This window comes from Erpetoichthys calabaricus, chromosome 5 (genome assembly GCF_900747795.2).
Source record: "Erpetoichthys calabaricus chromosome 5, fErpCal1.3, whole genome shotgun sequence".
NCBI lineage: Eukaryota > Metazoa > Chordata > Cladistia > Polypteriformes > Polypteridae > Erpetoichthys > Erpetoichthys calabaricus.
Window position 1 is genome coordinate 208608968 of NC_041398.2, and position 20996 is coordinate 208629963.

Here is a 20996-nt window from a genome sequence, read left to right on the forward strand (position 1 = left end):
TATGAATGTGAGAATGGTAGGATCTAATTTCTCCCCAAAAAAATCAAATATATTGATGATCTTACCATGTACCCAGAACTCTGAAGTGGAATATCACAGCAATGATGTTATTCCCATGCACAAATGTCACAACATCATTATAGTGGGACACAGCACATGTTCAAGAATTATTCAGATAAATAAAAGGTAACCAGTAGATGTTTAATCACAAAGAGACGTAGTCAGGCAAAGAAAGGGGTCAAAACCGAAAGAACAAAAATTAATTGAGTAACCAAAATCAAAAGAACAAGACATAATTTAGAAGTCAAGGACAAAACAAAGTCAAAAACACAAACCTAACACCAGGGCCTACTTAGAACTGAAGCTAACTTTGGACATAGTGTTCCCACCAAGAGATATTGCATAATGTGACTTTATTAAACTGCATCACATATACAAAGGAAAACAAGATGTGAACAAAAATACACTTTGTAAAACTAAGTCAAAATGAAAAGTTAACCCCAAGAACTGAAGCGTCATGTTTGAAAAAGACACAAAATACAAAGAAAAACAATGTTACAAGATGTGCTAATATAACAGCCACTGGAGAAACAGGAGATATCGCTAACAACACACAGCAAATTAAAAATAAAGTAATTATGTTAAATTTGCCAAAAAAAAAAGTAAAAAGAGCTTAACCTGTAGGACCAAATAGTTACCTAATGTTATTAACAAAATAGTAATCCAAATCAGCAGAGCATCTTACTTTGTCGGATGTTTGTCTTTATGTAGCTACCATAAGGTCAATAGTACTAATCCTCCAACAAACTCTCTGTCAGCGTTTTAGCGCATATAGAATTTGGTCCACTCTGGAAGGGTGGGTATATCTGTTTAGGATATACAGTAAGCTATCCGCATTGTGGAACTTTAGCTTAACTGTTGTTTTTACAATTGAAATAGAGCAGTGCACACTTTGTATTCCACTGAAATAAGCTTATGAACAAGCCTCCATTTATCATCAAGGTTAAACATTCTCTTGAGGTGCATTGGTTATTTAGTCTGTCTCCATTTAAAGAATGGGAATATTATATGAATGGACTATTATATACTTAAATGCAACACAAAGTCACATACATAACTGTGAAATGGTTTCAGTTGTTTATACAATACATGGAGAGATGTGTTGGATTTATTAGTTTGAAATTGAAAATACCATTGTGTTTTCTAGGCTTAGTAAAACACGTTGGAATCTACATCTTTCCTTACACTTGGTTCCTCCAGCTCCATTCGGAGTATTGGTTAGCTAGCAGTCTCTGTTTTCTGCTATCTTGTATAACGTTTTTGCCCTCTTCCCCATCCCATGCCTATTGTTGGAAGTCTTGTCTGAATATACTTTATTAGATAATGTGAGGGTGATGTCTGTTGTCTTTCCCTCTTTCCTGGATTCAGTCCACTGCTGTACAAGCTATACATGTCTGTGGTAAAAAGTTTGTCCAGTATGGCATAGTAACCACTTTCTTATAGTGTATCTAAAATGTCCTTTTGCTGGTCAATTTGCTAGCACATCTGCATTTCATTTTATGCAGCACATTAAACCCATAAGTGTGTAAACCTTCTGGGGAAAAAAACACATTTATGTGTAAATTTGTATTAGATAAGGATTGGACCTTATATTAAGTTACAATAATGAAAAAAACACAATCCTTGTATTGTTCTTGCACGTTTTAAATGCACAATTCAAACATCCACAGATGTAGGCTGGAAAAAGTATGTGAACCTCTAGTCTGATGAGTTCAATTAAAACTTACTGGAGTCAGGAGTTAACAAACCTGGAGTCCAACCAATGAAACAAGATTGAAGGTGTGGTTTATACATACTGCACTTTAACCTATAAAAAGACTTAATAATTTTTGAACTTGAAATTCACAGGAAGCTTCTGCTGATGTGTAGCACGCCTTGCAAAAAAGAAATCTTGGAAGATGTATGATTAAGAATTGTTGACCTGCTTAAACAATTTAGATATCCAGTAGATCACAATTAGAAAAAAACTGTATAAATTGAGATGATTTAGTATGGTGACACCTGTCCCTAGAAGTGCGTGCCAGCCATTATGATTCCAAAGGCACAATGCAGAATGCATAATGAGGTAAAAAAGAACCCTAGAGAAACAGCTAAAGACTGGGCATCTCTACGATATACAAAACGCTGAACAGGCCTGGTGTCCATGGCAGAACACCAAGGAGGAAGCCACTGCTCTCCATAAAAGAATTTTCCACAACACACTGTGAATGTTTACTGTGCTTGTTCAATAAAGACATGAGTGATTGCTGCATGCCTGAGTTTGCCAAAGACCAACTCCACAATGCCAGTGAGAAAATGGTCTGTCAACTGATGAAATTAAAAATATGCAGCAGTACGTATGGCATAAAAAGGGTACTTCATTCCCATATGAAAACGTCATTCCAACTACAAAGTACAGTGGAGGAAGCATCATGATTTGAGGCTACTTTGCTGACTCAACTGCTTGCCATCATCAAGGGGAAAATGAATTCCCAAGTTTATCAAGGTATCCTACAGTATAATGTCAGGGTGACTGTTTGTCAACTGAAGCTCAGTAGAAATTTAGTGATGCAGCAAGATAATGACCATAAAATCACAAAGTAAATCTACGACAGAATGGCTTAAAACAAAGAAATTATGCCTTTTGGAGTTAATATTAACAGTTTTATACATTAAATAACATTTGCCCGCGATTGAATGAACTCGGTCCAATAATCTGATGTCCTTTTAGATTAAATTTAGATAAAATCCCAAAGTAAATCTACGACAGAATGGCTTTAACCAAAGAAAACATGCCTTTTGGAGTGGCCAGTCCGGTCCAGACATTAACCGAAACAGAAGTGCAGTGGACTTACCTCACGATAGCCATTCACACCAGACTTCCTTAGAATGTGGCTGAGCTGAAGTAGTTCTGTAACAAGGAATGGTCCAAATTCCTCCTGAACGTTGTGCAGGTCTGATCCGCATTTATTAGAAACTCTTCTTTGAGGTTATTGCTTCCAAAGGGGGGTAGAGACCAGCTGCTAAATCCAAGCCTTCACTTACATTTTCCACAACACACTGTGAATGTTTACTGTGCTTGTTCAATAAAGACATGAGTGATTATAATTATTTGTGTGTTATTAGCTTAAGCATATTGTGTTTGTCTATACTTGTGACCTACATGAAGATCAGATCACATTTTATGACCAATTAATACAGAAAACCTGGTCATTCCAAAAGGTTCACATACTGTTTCTTGCTACTATATGAATTATGATGTCATAACATTTGTGTATCTTTGATTACTAGGAAATTTACTGGAAAGCTGCTATTCACTGTTTTCATCTGGTTAGAGCAAACTCATTTGTAGACGGCCAAACAAACAGCAGGAATTTTCTAGTAAAGCTGCACAGATACAGTAATGAATTTATTGTGCCATTTATGGAACAAGGAGAATGATTATATTGCATGGTGTTAAAAAAAAAACAGGTGGGGGGGGGTTGTTTTCGAGAAGTAGTATTAAGTCACTATGTACCAATTATCATCACTACAGTGCTTAACTGCGGTGGTGGATTTTCTGTTGCCAAAAATCCCTCCCGTAAAAGAGAAGAAAACAGCAACACAGATGATAAACACCTGATTGTCTGTGCTGCATTTGCATTTTATATTTTGAAGCAGCTGCAAATATATTCAAACTGATTTCTAAACACGGAGCATTTAGAGAACATTTTTAAATTAACTCTTTCATATGGCGGAACATGTCTAGCAGGTTGCCTTTGACCTTCTTTTTTTTTTATAATATATATATATATTTGTTCAAAATGCCCTGTGGAGGAGTTAAATCAATTACAGAGGAAAAGGAAGGAAATCATTAAGGCCCTCAATTCTGGGAAGAAAGCTGTTTTATCTGACTTTAGCTGACCCGTCAAGGCTAAAGAGGCAGTGCGCTGGAGTAGTGGAGTTCTGGGAGAGTTTCAGTTGCTTAGCAATAGTTTGGACCCAATCCTAATTGACATTATATGATTGTGGAGTTACAGCCCATTTTGCTGACCTGTAGCAAGTGAATGTGATTATTCACAAAGTTACTGCAGCGCCTGCTGCGAAAAATTGAATACAGAGTTCAGAGCAGTGCATGGCTCCCATTATAGATATTAATATGCACTTGCTTTTAGCGTAGCTCGGGTGGTAAGAGCATTTCAGCTTTTTGGCCATGAAATACTCTGGATTCCAAGTGGCACTTTTTTTTTCTTTCATTCTCTTTCGTATATGTTTAGCTGTCACTTAATTATTATGATAAATGAACGTTTTCACTAATGCTTGCTGTATGTGTCTGGTTTGGTAGAATGATTAGGCAGAATAAAACCCAGTAGCTAACCCCTCAAGGCGCCTTACATATGAAATCAAAATTAGCTCTTAGTGTCCCCTATTTCAGATTCTTTGGGTTCTGCATTTAAATATGAGTAGAGGATCCATTCATGAGCGGTTTGTATTTGTTTTCCACAAGTTTCCTCTTGCAATTCTAAGTCCTCGTGTTGGTTTAACATTACATAACATTCTCAGAGCCACTTAATCCAGTTCAGGAAGGAAGGAGCCTATTATGGCAGTAAGGTAGGAACTTTTACAGATTCTTTTTTTTTTTTAAGAAGCTTTTTTCCAGCACCACTTGAATGATCACCATACTCGTCAGTTATATGGTGATCATTCAAGAGGTGCTGGAAAAAAGCTTCTTAAAAAAAAAAAGAATCTGTAAAAGTTCCTACCTTACTGCCATAATAGGCTCCTTCCTTCCTGAACTGGATTAGGTGGCATTCTGGGGGAGGGAAGAGTGCATTGAGGTGGTTTTTAGACTGTTTGAAGTTTTTGTGCAGCAAATATTCATGCCTGCTGTTTTGCAGTAAAGCTGAATTTTAATGTTATTGGGTTCAGAATGTATAACAATTATTTAAAGCAAGGTGTATGATGTTCTTTGCTGAACTTCATGCGACTCAGAGGTTTTGGGCTGTTCACTCTGATCCATCCCTACAGCCAATACAATAAATCTGTGTTTACACTACTTTTCAAGGTATACAAACAAACTCCAAGCAGGAGGTCCTGGGCATTCTGGGGCTTACTCACTTCTCTAAAAGCCATTTCACCATTTTACCCGTGATAGTTGTGTTTCTGTTGTAGGTACTACCTGTAACAAATCCACCACCACAACATTGGAGCCCCTGCGTGGAAGCTCTTATCTGAAGCTTCTAAAATATTTTAAATTACAGACACCCTTTGTTATCTGATTCTAGTGTGTTCTTGAAACCCCAAAAAAAAACAAATATCAAAAAAAACGATCTCATTATAATAATCTATTCCCACTCCATGAGAAAGCCTCCAGTTTCCCTAGATAGAGTCAATCTTCATTACCCGTGGATTCCGTCTCATTCCTTATAAGCTATTATATTGTGATGTATTTGCACCTATTCGTGAATAAGATTCTCACTGCAGGATGCGGGATGGAGTAGGACAAACATCAGGGGGTCACAGCAATGCACAGCAGGAAAAAAACCTGCAAGAGGCCTACCAAGTATGAGCAACATGTAAGTTTGAGGCATGACAAGTCTGTGATGCCCTTAGGTCTGGGGCTGCACAGGTGGTACGTGTCTATCTGGTGCCAAGAGGCATGGGTATGGCATTGAACCCCATTTGTGATGGGGACTGGGTCTTGCAGGTGTTCTCCATCAATATGAAATTCCTAATAAGTAAGGGTTATAAGCAATGATGCAGCCCCTAGCAATGATGAAGTCCCTGCCTTTTGTACTCCCCTCCCGTCATTTCTGCCAGTTTGATGGTTTCATGAGGTCAGCCCAACCGTGGTCATTTACATCTTCTAGTGGAGCATGTAGAAGACAATTGAAATTGACTGTGGAGGAAGTAAAAGGTGCAAGAAGATCATTACTGATCCTTGATGAGCGAGAGCAAAGGGCTGGCATATCTGCCCAACCTCCTCTTCTCCTCCTAGTCATAAAGGAGCTTAACCCCATTTTTTCAATAGGATCAATGCTTCAGCGTCCTTGTTTTCTGTATCCAAGGGGTTTTTCAGGAACTTAACCCCCACAGGTAATGAGATTTGACTGTCTCAATAAAACATTTTTTAACACGTATAAAACCTATCATACCTTTATTTCTCCATGGTATATACAGTAATCCCTCCTCCATCATGGGGGTTGCGTTCCAGAGCCACCCGCGAAATAAGAAAATCCGCGAAGTAGAAACCATATGTTTATATGGTTATTTTTATATTGTCATGCTTGGGTCACAGATTTGCGCAGAAACACAGGAGGTTGTAGAGAGACAGGAACGTTATTCAAACACTGCAAACAAACATTTGTCTCTTTTTCAAAAGTTTAAACTGTGCTCCATGACAAGACAGAGATGACAGTTCTGTCTCACAATTAAAAGAATGCAAACATATCTTCCTCTTCAAAGGAGTGCGCATCAGGAGCACAGACTGTCAGAAAGACAGAGGAAAGCAAACAAATCAATAGGGCTGTTTGACTTTTAAGTATGCGAAGCACCGCCGGTACAAAGCTGTTGAAGGCGGCAGCTCACACCCCCTCCGTCAGGAGCAGGGAGAGAGAGAGAGAGACAGAGAAAAACAAACAGTCAAAAATCAATACGTGCCCTTCGAGCTTTTAAGTATGCGAAGCACCATGCAGCATGTCGCTTCAGGAAGCAGCTGCACAGAAGATAGCAACGTGAAGATAACCTTTCAGCATTTTTAGACGAGCGTCCGTATCGTCTAGGTGTGCAAACAGCCCCCCTGCTCACACCCCCTCCGTCAGGAGCAGAGAATGTCAGAGCAAGAGAGAGAGAAAGAAATGTAAGTTGGGTAGCTTCTCAGCCATCTGCCAATAGCGTCCCTTGTATGAAATCAACTGGGCAAACCAACTGAGGAAGCATGTACCAGAAATTAAAAGACCCATTGTCCTCAGAAATCCGCGAACCAGCAAAAAAATCCGCGATATATATTTAAATATGCTTACATATAAAATCCGCGATAGAGTGAAGCCACGAAAGGCGAAGCGCGATATAACGAGGGATTACTGTACTGTAAAACAGTACCTAATCAAAAAAACTGTTAATGAAGCCATTAAATGTAGAATGTGTCTGCACATCTGTTTAAGTTTGGGATACATGAGAAGAAACCAGGTCTTCTCAGCATTTGTGCAGAGAGAAGGCCCATGCTGTAGGCCAACTGGCACAGTGAACTCATCTCACAGCGAAATGTAGTTATGTAGAAATTTATGTTAAAAAGAGAAAGAACTGCACTACATTTCAAATTACTTTTACTAATTTCCACCTTTTTCTGGAACTCTTGATCAAGATTACACAGATATATCATGATAAATGCAGCAAACAAAGACATAAGACTAGCAGGATGCAGCTCAGAACTTGTGGGTTCCGACAGCAGTACGTTTGTTTACAAGAACACAACTTTTATAATTTTTTCCCAGCTGAAATGTGCCTTACAGCAAAAAAAAAATAGACCAGACACCGAAATTGTAGTATAAAAAAAAACCCATTAAAATGAAAAATTGGATGATGAAAAATTATTATTTTTAAGTGAATCCCAGAATTCTGTTAAGCTAGCATGTTTAGTGTTTATGCAATTCCTAGGTGGCTGTGAAGCATATAGAAGTAAGACTAAAATACAGAGCATTTTTAAAATTCTACTACAAGAACTAATTTTATAATAGATTTTCTCTGTCACTGCCTCCTTCTTCCAATGACTTGCTTCTCACACCATCCCTAGTGCTTCAACAACTCCTACCATGCCAACTGGAATGGACAGTGACAAGTCAACCTCCGAATATCATTGTGGACTGTCCATAACCAAAGCCCAAATAAGGAGACAAGTGAGTGATCTTCACACAAGAAAAGCTGCTGAACCAGATGGAGTCAGTCCTCAAGTTCTTGAGTTCTTAAAGCCTGTGTTGACCAACTCTGTGGTGTCCTCTGTCACCTGTCACTGCTGTGGATAACATCCTGTTCCTGTTCCAAAGAAGGCAGGTGCCTGTTTACCCAATGACTACAGACCAGTGGCATGTGTCACATCATGAAGACCTTCGAGAGACTGGTCCTGGACTATATGAGTACTCTTGTGGTAGACTACCTAGACCCACCGCAGTTTGCCTATCAGGCAAAGATTGGAGTTGAGAATGCAATTACAGTATCTGTGTGCTCCACAAGAAGCACTGTGAGGTTTGTGTTTTTTGATTTCTCCAGTGCTTTCAGTACCAGCCAGTCATCCCTATCAAGGGTTAAACTCAAAGATATGCAGGTGGATGAGCCCATGGTGTCCTGGATAACATATCTGTCTGGCAGACTGCAGTTTGTGAGTCTCAAGGACCGTCTCTGATAAGGATGTGAGCAACACAGGAGCACCACAAGGGACAGTCCTGTCTCCTTTTGTCATCACTCTTTACACCTCAAACTATAAATATAACACCAGGGGCCTCATGTATAACGGCGTGCGTAGAACTCACACTATAACATGGCATAATCACAAAAGCGGGAATGTGCGTACGCACAGAAAAATCCAGATGCAGGAATTTGTGCGTACACAAACTTCCACGTTGTTCCGCTACATAAATCCCGATCAGCGAGAAAAGTAACGCACGTGCACGCGCCTTCTGTCCCACCCCAACTCCTCCCACAATTACGCCTCTTTGAATATGCAAATCAATATACAGTAAATAGCCCTTAAGCTCAGCCTTCTGTGAAAAGACAATGGGAAAAGCACGGGGGAAAATATAAGAATTTCAGCTAATACCAAGTGGAGGCAAAGGTAAAACGTACTATTTGTTGGTTTAAACAGTGGTATAATCAACAAAAGGAAGTTGATCGAGTGACATAGTGTCGGAGAAACTCGAAAGCTCAAGTTCACAAAGTCGCACAGTGCCCGAAATAAAAAAGAAGTTGTCACATATCAAAGTCGCCGTGAAAAGGCGAGTCATAGCGCACCGTCTGAGTGTCATATGAAAGCTTATTAGGGTACAGAGAAAAAAAATAGGCAGACAGTGGGGAAAAAGCACGAAATGTCAACTTTAATCTTGAAATTTCCACTTTAATCACGTAGTTTATTTTGTCATTAAAGTAGAACATCATAAACTTCATCTTAAAATTGTTTATTTTACTAGTTTCTCAAATCCCATCGTAACTAAAGTAGCACGTTAAATGCTTTGTTCTGTGTTTGATCGTCTATGTGTGTGAATCACTATGTGCTTCCGTTCTTTCTCTTTCTCTGACAGGACACAGAATCCATTACACTCGTGATATTACAGCTCTCTGAATAATTAAAATACTGAGATGTATACGTGATATCTTTTTCATGATGATAGGAATGAAAGCGTGTTATTAAACATGGGAACACGGTGGTGCAGTGATTATTCATATCTCATGCAAGAGGCTTGCTGTGCCATGCACGACCTTCGATGAAATAATTTATTACAGAAGTACTGTCTCTTTCAAACATACTAACCTCCAATTTCTGTCCTTACTTTTCTTTCTCCAAATACCCAATCGCCACACAATCAGCTCTATAATAGACATTAAGCCATCTGTAAGCTTAGAACGCCAGTTCTTCAAAACTTTTAAGGAACATTGAAATATCTTTGTAGTACATGTTTAATTATTCTATCCGTCCATCCTTCCAGTGTCGCATCAGCACCAGCAAGAATACAACGCAAGGCAGGAGCAATCCGTGAACTAGCTAGCGCTGCGGCACCGTATCCTCACATGTTTAATTATTAACAACACAGATTATTTAAATGAAGTTAAAGTTTTATCTGTATACTGTAATCAACATATTCTGCTGCATTTCATCTTAAAAATGATATCGTCATCATACGCGCTTTATAAAGTGGCACAGGTTGTGCAATATTATAACTGTAGTGCAAGTTTACAGTGGGGTAATTGTACTTATAAGTACAAACAGTTCTACAAGGAGCACTTAATTGAGTGCGTTTATAGTTCTTGGGATGAAACTGTTTCTGAACCGCGAGGTCCGTACAGTAAAGTCTCTGAAGCATTTTGCCGTGGCTGACGCAGCATGTGCTTGATGCTGTATCCCGAGAATTCTCTTTCCGATCTGCTGCTGTGATTCCCCACTCAGATACAGTGATATAAATACTCCAAGTGGTGCAGTGAGAGTAATATGGAAAAAGATGATCCGCTGTGGCAACCCGTAACGGGAGCAGCTGAAAGAAGAAGAAGGAGATGCAGTGAGAGTAACAACACTAAAGCAGTTATGGTATTTGGAATACTATGGCTATTCCCTGGACCATTATATTGATACAGGTTAATTACAATCAGATGCATTACACTAATAAACAATATGCAGTTAATTTCAGTGTATTTATAAAGCTGCATCAGGAATGTGGGTCTAAGAAAGAAAGGGCAGCTACACAGGAACAGTAGCACTGCTTTGACGCTGAAATTGCGTACGCCAGGGTATGAGGTACCGTGGAAATGTGCGTGGGTTTACGCCAAATTTAGGTTTTATACATCGCGATTTGAGCATGTAAACATTCGTACGCAACATTTCTGTGCATACGCACCGTTTATACATGAGTCCCCAGGTCATGTCACTTACACAAAATCTCAGATGACTCTGCTGTTATTGATAAAAGGAATGGAACAGTGTAGTGGAGTCAGGCGGAGAAAGGTTCAAAGAGAATTGTCTGTTACTAAACATCAGCAAAACCAAAGAACCGGCTATTGACTTTCACTGCACCAAAGAGCCTCTATGTCCGATCACAATTCAAGGAGTTAATGTAGAGGGGTCCACAATAATGACAGGTTTTACTGGTCTCGGAACACAGAGGAACTATATAAGAAAGGGCAGGGCAGGCTGTTTTTCTTTAGGAGACTGCGTTCCTTCACATTTTCTACAACTCTGTGATGACCAGTGCGATGTGCTATGCTGTGGTCTGCTGGGGTGGTAACATCATTTCAAGAGATGCCCACCAAATCAACAAACTAAATGAAAGGGCAGGCTCAGTCACTGGATGCACTCTGGACCCACTGAAGGTGGTACCAAAAGAGAATTAAAGCAAAACCGAGTGCCATTATGAACAGTACTACACATCCTCTCTCTGACACACTATCACTGAGTATTTTCAGGCAACAAATTATTCAGTAGAGGTGTGTCAAGAAACACTACTGGGGCTCCATTATAGCAACAGCAGTATGTCTGCATAATGACTCACGGTGACTGTGACAGCCATGTCAAAAGTTTCCTTTCTTTTTATTTTCTTGCTTTATAGTCATTTCAGTGTGTGTTCAGACCAGAGTGTGTGTTTATATTTATTTATTTACTTACCTACTTATTTGTGTGTTTATTTAAAGAGCTTCTGTAAAAAGCCAAATTTCCCCCCGGGACAAATGAGGTTCTATCTAAAGCTATGGCAACTTCTGAATGTCTAAATGCCTTATATACTGCCCCCAAATGTTTTGAATTAGTCATTCATAAATCCATCTTCCAAATACTTTATTTTCAAGAAAGGAACCATCGTAGACTAGACACTAATCCTTCATGGGCCAGACTCTCATGCAGACAGGGCCAGTTTAGACATGGAACAACTGACAAATTTCCAATAGAGTGTAACTGCAGTGAAATTTGAGGTGAGTTTTCTGGAAATGCACCAGAGCCATACTAATCACTGTGCCACCATTCTGCTCATCAATCATTTACAAAATCAGATTTTCTTTTGTATAGTGCTGTTAACACCACGCACCACTCTGAGTTGGATTATGTGTGTTTGGGAGTGTTACTCCATGTTACTGTACTATTATCATCACAAAACTCTTTACAGAGCAAACAAAAGTAAAATACAATAGCCAACTTTAAAATAATAGATGCATTATAAATTAAAAGCAACAACAAAACAGTGTTTACAGACACTACTTCAAGGAGTGAGTGTTCATCCTTGATGAAACCTCACCTGCCACAGAGAAGAAGCACCAAATGAATGTTGACTAAGAGTAGTGCTTTGATGATTTGGAGCAAGAGCATTCTGCACAGAATTGATTCTGGAGGGTTACTGTTAATACTAACAGTTTTATACATTAAATAACATTTGCCCGCAATTGATTGAACTCTGTCCACTAATCTAATGTCCTTTTATTGTCTTTTCTGCAGAACCGTATGGAGGAGAGCAAAGCATTATTTAGGACGATAATCACATATCCCTGGTTTCAGAATTCTTCTGTCATTCTTTTCTTGAACAAGAAGGACCTTCTAGAAGAGAAGATCATGTATTCTCATCTAGTTGATTACTTTCCTGAATATGATGGTGAGTTCCCACATTTGGCCCATTATAGGCATGTAGGTGGTTATATGTAGGGTGGTCTTAGTAGATAGCATGAGGATGTCCTGTACTACCTGGCCAGTTTCAATGGGAATTGTCACAATTCATTTACTGCAGTTGCTGTTTTCTGTTTACTATGTCTGCATAACTGAAGGTGAAGTTTTGTCATAGTAAGTGCAAGTCAGTTATAATTTATTACTAATCTATATTACTAAACCACAGTTTAATTTATGCACGGACGGCGGATGCACCGACGAGCATGCGCACTGCGCCGCAGCGCCCCAGAGTCGGTAGGTGGCGCCCGAACAACACAACCTGTGAGCTCAACGATTTGTAATACAAAACCGAGCCCATAGTTCCCAGAGGTAGTGCATGGCCCCCACACACCACAACCTGTAAACTTCACCTGCTCTAATCCACTGTGCCAGCAGTCAGTGTGTGTAAGTTGGAGTATGCTTCCTAACAGTAAACGACTTCTACCTAACGACACAGCCACAGAACAACAAAGACGAGACCGCATGGATAAAAACAATACACGGAGGCTCCTACTACGCGCTTCAGACACACCAGAAACAAAGACGTCACGGCTCCACAATGAAAGAGTTCAACTAACGGAAATACAAAACTAGCCCGTATGGATAAACACAATGAATGAATGCGCCCACAATGCGCTTCTGACACAGCAGAGACAAAGGAGTCACGGCTCCAAATGGAAGGAGCTCAACGATTAGTAATACAAACACGAACCCGTATGACTACGACCTGTAAACGAGCCCGTATGGATAAAAACAATGAACGAAGGTGCCCACACAAAGAAACCGCTTTAGTACAAATATGTTTATTTAATTAAATAATTAAACTTTACCATGGCTACGACTTGTGAACTAAACCTGAGGTAAAGCGTGCACGGCAGGTTGTACAGCCGCCCGAACGCGACCGCCCAAACCACCACATATACCACGTTCGTTTAGTAATGTAGCCCTCCATGCCCAGATCCGCCGCCATGGTCACTTCAGCACGCGAATCCGCTGCCGTCAGCAACCGACTTCTCGCTGACGACACAGCCATAGAAAAACAAAAAAGAGACTGCAAGGATTAAAACAATAAACGAAGGCGCCTACAACTGAGTCACAGCTCCAAAAAGAAACCGCTTTAGTACAAATATGTTTATTTCATTAAATGAACTTTCCCAGGACGCACCCACCCTCCATGATATTTCATCCCTCCAAGTATCGGAGGGAACAGAAAGTGATTGCCATTCTTGGATTTGCGATTCTTTCGAGAATTGCGGGCTTGCTGGTTTCTTTATAAAGAAGAGATGTAGTAATGTAAACAGAGCTTCAGTCATCATAAGTTTACTTCTCTTATTTTTTTGCTGTTTCAGTATCAGCCAATTATGACATTATTAATCTGTCATTTTGGATTGTTGCTGGTATGATGCTATATATGGCTTAGGGGTTTGTCCTACATGTATGCATGTGTGTGACATTATGGGGCAACATCACATGGTTTTGACTGCCTTTTTAATTAAGATTAAGCTGAATGCTCGATGATTGTCTACACCTTATTTCAGATGAAACAGGTAGTCTTTCTGGCAGTTTCTTTTTCAAAGTTTTTCACTTTTGTTTTTCACTGTTCCTTTTGATTTGTCCTCCAGTGTTTTGACCTCAGCCCTGTCCATCCTACCTTGAACTTTCTGTTTCTTTCCACTGTTCTGATACAACCTTATGGAAACATCAATAAGAGTTAAAACAGATTATGAATTTGAAAGATTGTGAAAGTTGTAGTTAGTGAAGGACTCACAATGTCAGTGGGATCCAATCTCAAAATTTCATTCAGTCACTCACTAATCCTTCAACCACTTGCTTCTGCTTTTGCTTTGGCCAATCTGGATCTTCATATCAAAAGCAACAAACTTGAGCTCTTTCTGGGAATTTCCAAGAGCTCTCAGGACTGCCAAAATATCTAATTCCTGGGGCGATTCCTGGTTTTGTCATTTTGTTTCCTCCTACTGAAGGATGCTGCATCCTGGGAGCTTCTTCTCTGTGTTGCCAGACCCCCTCATTTTCTCAGTCCATTGAATCAGTGGGTCTGTTTTGAGGTTCTCCTGTATTGTCCAGTTCAGGGGCTTGCAAAGTCGGTCCTGGAGGGTTGTAATGAGAAGTTGGTTATTGCTGTTGAAACACTTACTTTTCACGCAACATGTTTCCACCTGTGTGTAATCAACTTGACTATCTGGTTTAATAAAATATTTGGAATGAAACTGAAGAGATTGTTTGGGTGATATCCTTGGAAAGAAAAGAAAATCTGTGATATATGAATGACCTGCCATAGAATAATATCTGTTGTAGGGAAGGATTTGTTTCTAATTAAACAGTCAGGTACAAACAAAAACTTGAGATTATGAAGGCCCTTCAAGACCAACTTTGCAGACTCCTGATCTAAAGTCTTATCATGATGAATGAAAGCTGTAGCCCACAAGAGAAGTCCATTTCAACTGCTTGTGTCCACGATCTCATTGTATGGTTTATGACCCTGTCTGTGCCACAATCATAGTCAAGGATGAGAGTGAAGGTTATTTAGGACATTGAAGGCTTCATCCAAGGTCCATTCATCTATACTGGCATTTGTGAGACTGTGAACTCAGAAAAGACATGCTTTTTTGGTGAATCCATTGTTGGTTGATTCAAGTGGTCCTTGGAGTTCTAAGAAGCTTTTCGTAACTAAGCTTTCAATGGACTGAGAAATTGTCTGTTAACTCAACTGGATTTAATTTTCTCATTTCTTAAGTTAAACAGATGTTGTTTTTTTTTGACCTGGTGATCAGTGTGTCCTAAAGAAAATTCCCAAGGGCTAAACTGCATTATTTTCCTCATAGTTTTTCTGTTATTTATTTTTTATTTCTTAAGACAAGCCCACTAAAGACATAATGCAGCTGTCTCAGAAAAAATGATCCATTAAACATCTCAAAACATTATCTACAAACTTGCATGTTTTGAGCTAATAGTGTGTAGTGTTTAGAACTTCATTATTTTGAATTATTTTTCAAGTAAATGTTCTGTCTGTCTGTCTGTCTGTCTGTCTGTCTGTCTGTATATCTATCTATCTATCTATCTATCTATCTACACATACTTTTTATAAAGTACTGTTCAGAGATTTATTTCTGGGTGGCAAGTAATAAAGGCAGTCAGGATGTTTCTGCATTAGGCTGCTTTTCCTGCTGTAAAATATTTCTCCTCTTATATCATTGTTTTCAGCGGTGGTATAAACTGGTTAAGTAAAGGGGGAAGTCATTGCAGTGCTTTATGGTGGTTTTGGATAACAACCCTTGCAGGTTTGTGACCTCGGCATAATGAAATATAAATAAATTACCTCTGAGCAACATATTGCAAAAAAGAAAAAATCAGTTTCCGCAGCAAAGTCTTTGTGAATGAGCCTTGGCACTAATAACATCAACCTATTGGACCTTCAGTTGAAGGAAACTTCTTGAGCTTTGGCTTCTGGATCTCCTTTCTGACCTGACAAAAACAGCAAGTGTGGAGAAATAGCAGGCTGAAAGCTAATATAATACGTTACAGTTTCTAGATCTATTTTTGTTACCATAAATAATATTTAATGGTACTCATTTTACTTTTAAAATTTCACTGCAGCTATTTAGTTGAATTTCCTTGTTTTAAAAGGATAACCATGGATCCTACTTTAAGGGTTTTATAAAATGATCATTAAATTGCATTTGTTTCCAATGCTGCCATAATAGCCCCTATTTGTTGAGATCCTGAAATTAATTTAACCTCCTTAGAGTTGCTTTTTATTCCAAACAACATGTAAAAAGCATTCCTTTTTTTGGTACGATAAAGTACATTTTTATTAAATCTCAAAAGTATAATAATGACACAAATATTAATAGTAATGATGAATAAAATACTAATATGAAATGAACAATAATAACAAAAGTAATGTCAGTAATAATAATACTACTAATGATGCTAAAACAGTATATAATCTGAAAATAATAATAAAATAATAGCATGCTTCTTTTCGGATTTTCTTTCCAGATTTATCAGTTTTTGAACAGCATGCTGCACAGGTACAAGTTGGATTCTGTTTTTTTCTGTTAGAGGTATATTGTGACACGTAAGGCGCTGCCTTGCACCCAAAAGACAAAGCAGAGTCTAAGGATTTCAGGAAAATCAGCTTTACTCATCTTGAAACAGAAACAGCAAGGATATTTATTGCAGCGGCAGCTACCACTGTACTACACACAGACACAGCAAACAGGCAGGTCAGTGGCCAACTTATAATGTTCCCTGCATCACCCATCGGGTAACAGACACATTGCGCAAGGAGGAGGTGAGCTTGCCGATGCCTCTGTGGCACTGTGAACCTGAGGTTGCTTCGGCGACAGACAAGTAACCCTCGACAGACACGTCAATCGCGTTTTGGCGTGTCGCCCCATTGGGAGGGTCTCAAAAGAGTTAAAAAAAAAAAAAATCTCACAATATAATCAATAAAATGTCTACAAATAAGACACTCTGGATTGATCTGCGATGTGCTGGCTCGACCGTGTTTATTTAGCAGTAGCGTGGATGATGGATGTGCGGCAATGATTTGTTCTACAAACTGGCATGTAAAGTTTGCATGAAATACAGTATCGCCAGGTTTTTGTTTGTATAACATAAATGCATTCCAAATGTGCTGTTCCACTAAATGACTAAATATCTTTTTGTAGTATTTCTTTTGTTGCCTCCGCATAACAGGATAGAAAGTCAATTATGGATCCACACAATCTATGACGTCCATCATGCTATTGTAGTCGACCACAACATAAGGCTTCATAACCTGCTTGTTGCCTTTTGCCTGTACAGTTGACTGTAGCTGCATTATGTACAGTGCTAAGAAGACAAACGTCTTTCTTGTCCTTCCATTTCAGACAAGCACTTTACCTTTTTGCCAAGCTACTAGCGCACTTCTCTGTAATTAATCTCTGCCAAAATCTTCAGGCATACCACGACGATCAAGTCGCACTGTTCCATATGCATCAGTCTTTCTTTGCAGCAAGATGTCAAATAACTCTGCCGAAGTATAAAAATTGTCTATTGTTACACAGTAACCTTGATACAGCAGAGCATCTATCAAAGTCGGCACCTATAACGTAGCAACGGCGTACTGATTGTATTTCGGATCAAACATTGTCTCTTTCCCTTTGTACAGTACCAAATTTCAAATGTATCCCGTTTGAGATTCACAAAGCTTGTAAAGATTTATGCCAATCTTGCTCTTTTTGAAATGATGTACTGTATCCATAACAGTTTGCCCTTTATAAGCCATGAGACTTTCATTGATGCTGACATCACAGTCTGGAATGTAAACACTCCGAAATTTTGCTACATTGGCCTGATATATCTCCCAAAATTTCTTGAGTTTGGGTGCTGTATAGGTATTCTCATCAAAGTCTTCATTGTTGGTAAAGTGCAGATATTTCATAATTAGTGAAAACCTACACTCAGACATAATTTCTCCAAAGAATGGCAGCACTGACAGAACTTTTATAGCCCAAGTGATTCTGGGTTCTAACGCTTATGCAAGACGAATCCTTATAGTTGTCTGAGTGACACTCAGGACTAACACTTTAACCACGGTTTTCGTAGCCCGAGTAAAGCTTGGGTTTAACGCTATGGAGTTTAAGCAAATTCAGTAAATGGTTAGATGGATAGAAAGTCTAAACTGGGAGATGAGAGCACACATCATGGTATAACTTTGCTTAGAAGCGAGACAAGGAAATAAGTCCTCCAATTGTTTTATCCTCATTCTGATTTTTCAGTTTACTCACTTGACATTTTTAAAGTGTCTGACACTTGTTGGGTATTGCTGGGAGTAACAACAACAGCAGAAATTTGAAGTTTTTGTAGTGCATTTCAAAGCATTGTCAAGGCCACTTAATGTCATGAGTTAGGAATTACAGTAAATTTTTCTAATGGTTAACGTAATTTTTTTGTAATCACGAAATTGTGGAGCTTATTTCTCCACCATCATTTTGCTAGATGTTTATTTGTTAAATAGGTATTTTTGCTAATAAATAATCATTTTGCTGTGGTGCCAATTTGGTTTTTGAATGTACATTTCCATATTTGATTCCGGTTGTCAGGATGTGATAATGGGTTGCTAGGAGGTAGTGAGAGGAAGTTGCACCAGTATGACTTTGATTTAGGTGACAATATATAACCTATGCATTACCATCAGTAATCATCCAAAAGGAATTTACTGAAAAGAGTAAAGGAGTTTACTGATAAGTGATTGTTTTTTCCGACGATGACTCTTTGTGCGGTTTCTTTTCACAGCAGTTTTTGAGTAATGTCTTGGTTTTAGATACACATCTTTTTGATCTCCCGTTTTTGACTTCTGCCTGCTTCTTGATTTTGTGCATTGCACTCCTTTCCCGGTCCAGTATCCCTTTTTTTGCAGTTTGATCTTTCAGTCAGCACACTCCAGAAGACCATGTTTAAATCCAGACTCTTTACCTGCCTGTGTGAAGTTAACATTGTTTTCCCCAATGTTCTCATGGGGCTTTCTCCAGGTGCTTAACACATCTTTGAAAATATGCATCTTCGAATTATTTGCCACTGTGATTTGACCTTGTGGTATTGACTTGTGTGAGAGTGTACCTTGTAGTGGATTGGCATCCTCTCACAATTGAATTGGACTAAACTTAGTTATAAAGGAGTGGATTGAAGAATGGATTAATTTTGCATTATTAAAATACTGAACAGACAACTAAACACAAACACAATTCACACAAAACGTTTCTTGTACCACACAAGACATCCTTGCAGTCAGAAGCTCCTTGGCTCAGGAAGCTAAAATGGTTGCTTCCCAAGCTCCATATGGCATGTGGCCCCGCATGCACATTCTGGGAGGCATTCTGTGATTGGGGCACTCCAACAGCAAAGATAACCTATGTATAAACACATCAAAGTACAAATATTCAGCAAGTACATAACAGTTATTAACATAAAAACACATGCCAAGTCTTAGTGTCGACAAAGATAAGTAAAACTCAAACACCAGCATCACACAAATCCCAGCGAAAACGAGCTCCTGAAAACTCTGCATAAAACCAAATGTCTGGCTGCCAATTCTGGACAGACTAACAGTACACAGAAAAATATTTTCCAGACAAACAACCATGGTTTAGTTTATAAAGCACATTTTAATCGTAAATACCATCACTGTAAATTTAATGGTTGTTTACTTTTATTTTTTACAACAGGAAAACTGGCAGGTTAAGTGAGTTGCTTACCGTTGCACAGTGAGGCCAGGACTGAGCCAACAGCCTTTTGCTTTTGACATGATGGCCTAAGCCGCTGGGTCTTAGTGCCTGCCAAGTGTCTATCAAAGTTCAAAGTATATGAAGTTCTTTCTATTGTGACTTCAGACAGTGCCTTTCATAGCAAGATTAGAGCTCATATAAACATTAAGCAAAGCCTAAAATCAAATACAGCCTTGTTTTGTCAATTAAGATAAAATAGTTTATGTGACAGTTTCCTTTTGTTCAAATACTTCAGAGAAACGACAAGTCTTCAGTTTGGATTTGTCTAAAGGCTTACAGTGGATTGTTCTGTGTTACTTTCCCTTGCCAAAGGGAGGCCACCCCAATGATACATAACAGCTCTGCATCAAAAATGGAATGTGGTTTTATTATAGGCTGTCATACAACAATAACAATAAGGATAAAAACACGCAATTGTTTCCCACATTCACTTTCCCTCTATACCAGCATTTTAGGTTATGACCTATTTTATGAGGCCTCCTCCACTGTGACAGACGTGTACAGCCAAAGCTGTCTCTTTTGGACCATGGGTCCTTCCCTTTTAATTGGTCATTTTTAGATCCACATAGAGTCCATTTTTTGGATCAGAAAGTAGAGAACCGACTTAACTTATACGCCTTCAAATTTCGATCTCATTTTCTGCAGTAGACTAGTTGACTTTTTAAATTACAAATAATAGCATTGTCATACACATACAGGGCCCTCCGTAATGTGTAGGACAATGACACTTTTCCATTGATTTACCCCTCCACTCCACAGTTTAAAATTACAAATCCAACAATTCAGACATGATTAAAGTGCACATTGCAGACTTTCATTTAAGGGTATTTGCGTGCAGTCTGGTCAAGCCAAGTAGAAGTGACAACAATTTTTATACATGTCCTTCAGGGCACCATAATGTTTGGAACAGTTGGCGTCACAGGTGTTTGTGATTCCTTAAGTGGGCTTCATTGATTCATTAGAGAAGCCATAAGATACGTTCAACTTTTGGAGTCTGTAGTTGCCATTGTTCAACATGAATGACAAGAGCTGTGCCAATGACAGTCAAAGAAGCCATTGTGAGGCTGAAAACAAGAAAAACCATCAGAGACATCAATAAAACCTTAGGGTTACCTAAATCAACAGTCTAGAATATCATTAAGAAGTAAGAACGCACAGGGAGCTTAGTAATCGCAAAGGTTCTGGTAGGCCAAGAAAGACCTCCACTGCTGATGATAGAAGAATCCTCACTATGGAAAAGAAAAAGCCCTGAATGTCTGTCCGACAGAGCAGAAACAGTCTTCAGGAGGCAGAGGTGTACC

The 20996-nt window shown here is 39.0% G+C and overlaps 1 protein-coding gene across 3 annotated transcripts in view; it reads left to right on the forward strand.

Annotated features, from left to right (window-relative positions):
* The window catches only part of LOC114652196 (guanine nucleotide-binding protein G(q) subunit alpha), a 634881-nt gene that overhangs the window by 271706 nt on the left and 342179 nt on the right, over positions 1–20996 (forward strand). For all 3 annotated transcript variants that reach the window (XR_007935073.1, XR_007935072.1, XM_028802443.2), the window contains exon 6: positions 12200–12353. Coding sequence is in view for 1 of the 3 variants with exons in the window: in XM_028802443.2 (XP_028658276.1) it covers positions 12200–12353 (154 nt within the window). In the remaining 2 variants the exon portion in view is untranslated. The remainder of the gene's footprint in view (positions 1–12199; positions 12354–20996) is intronic.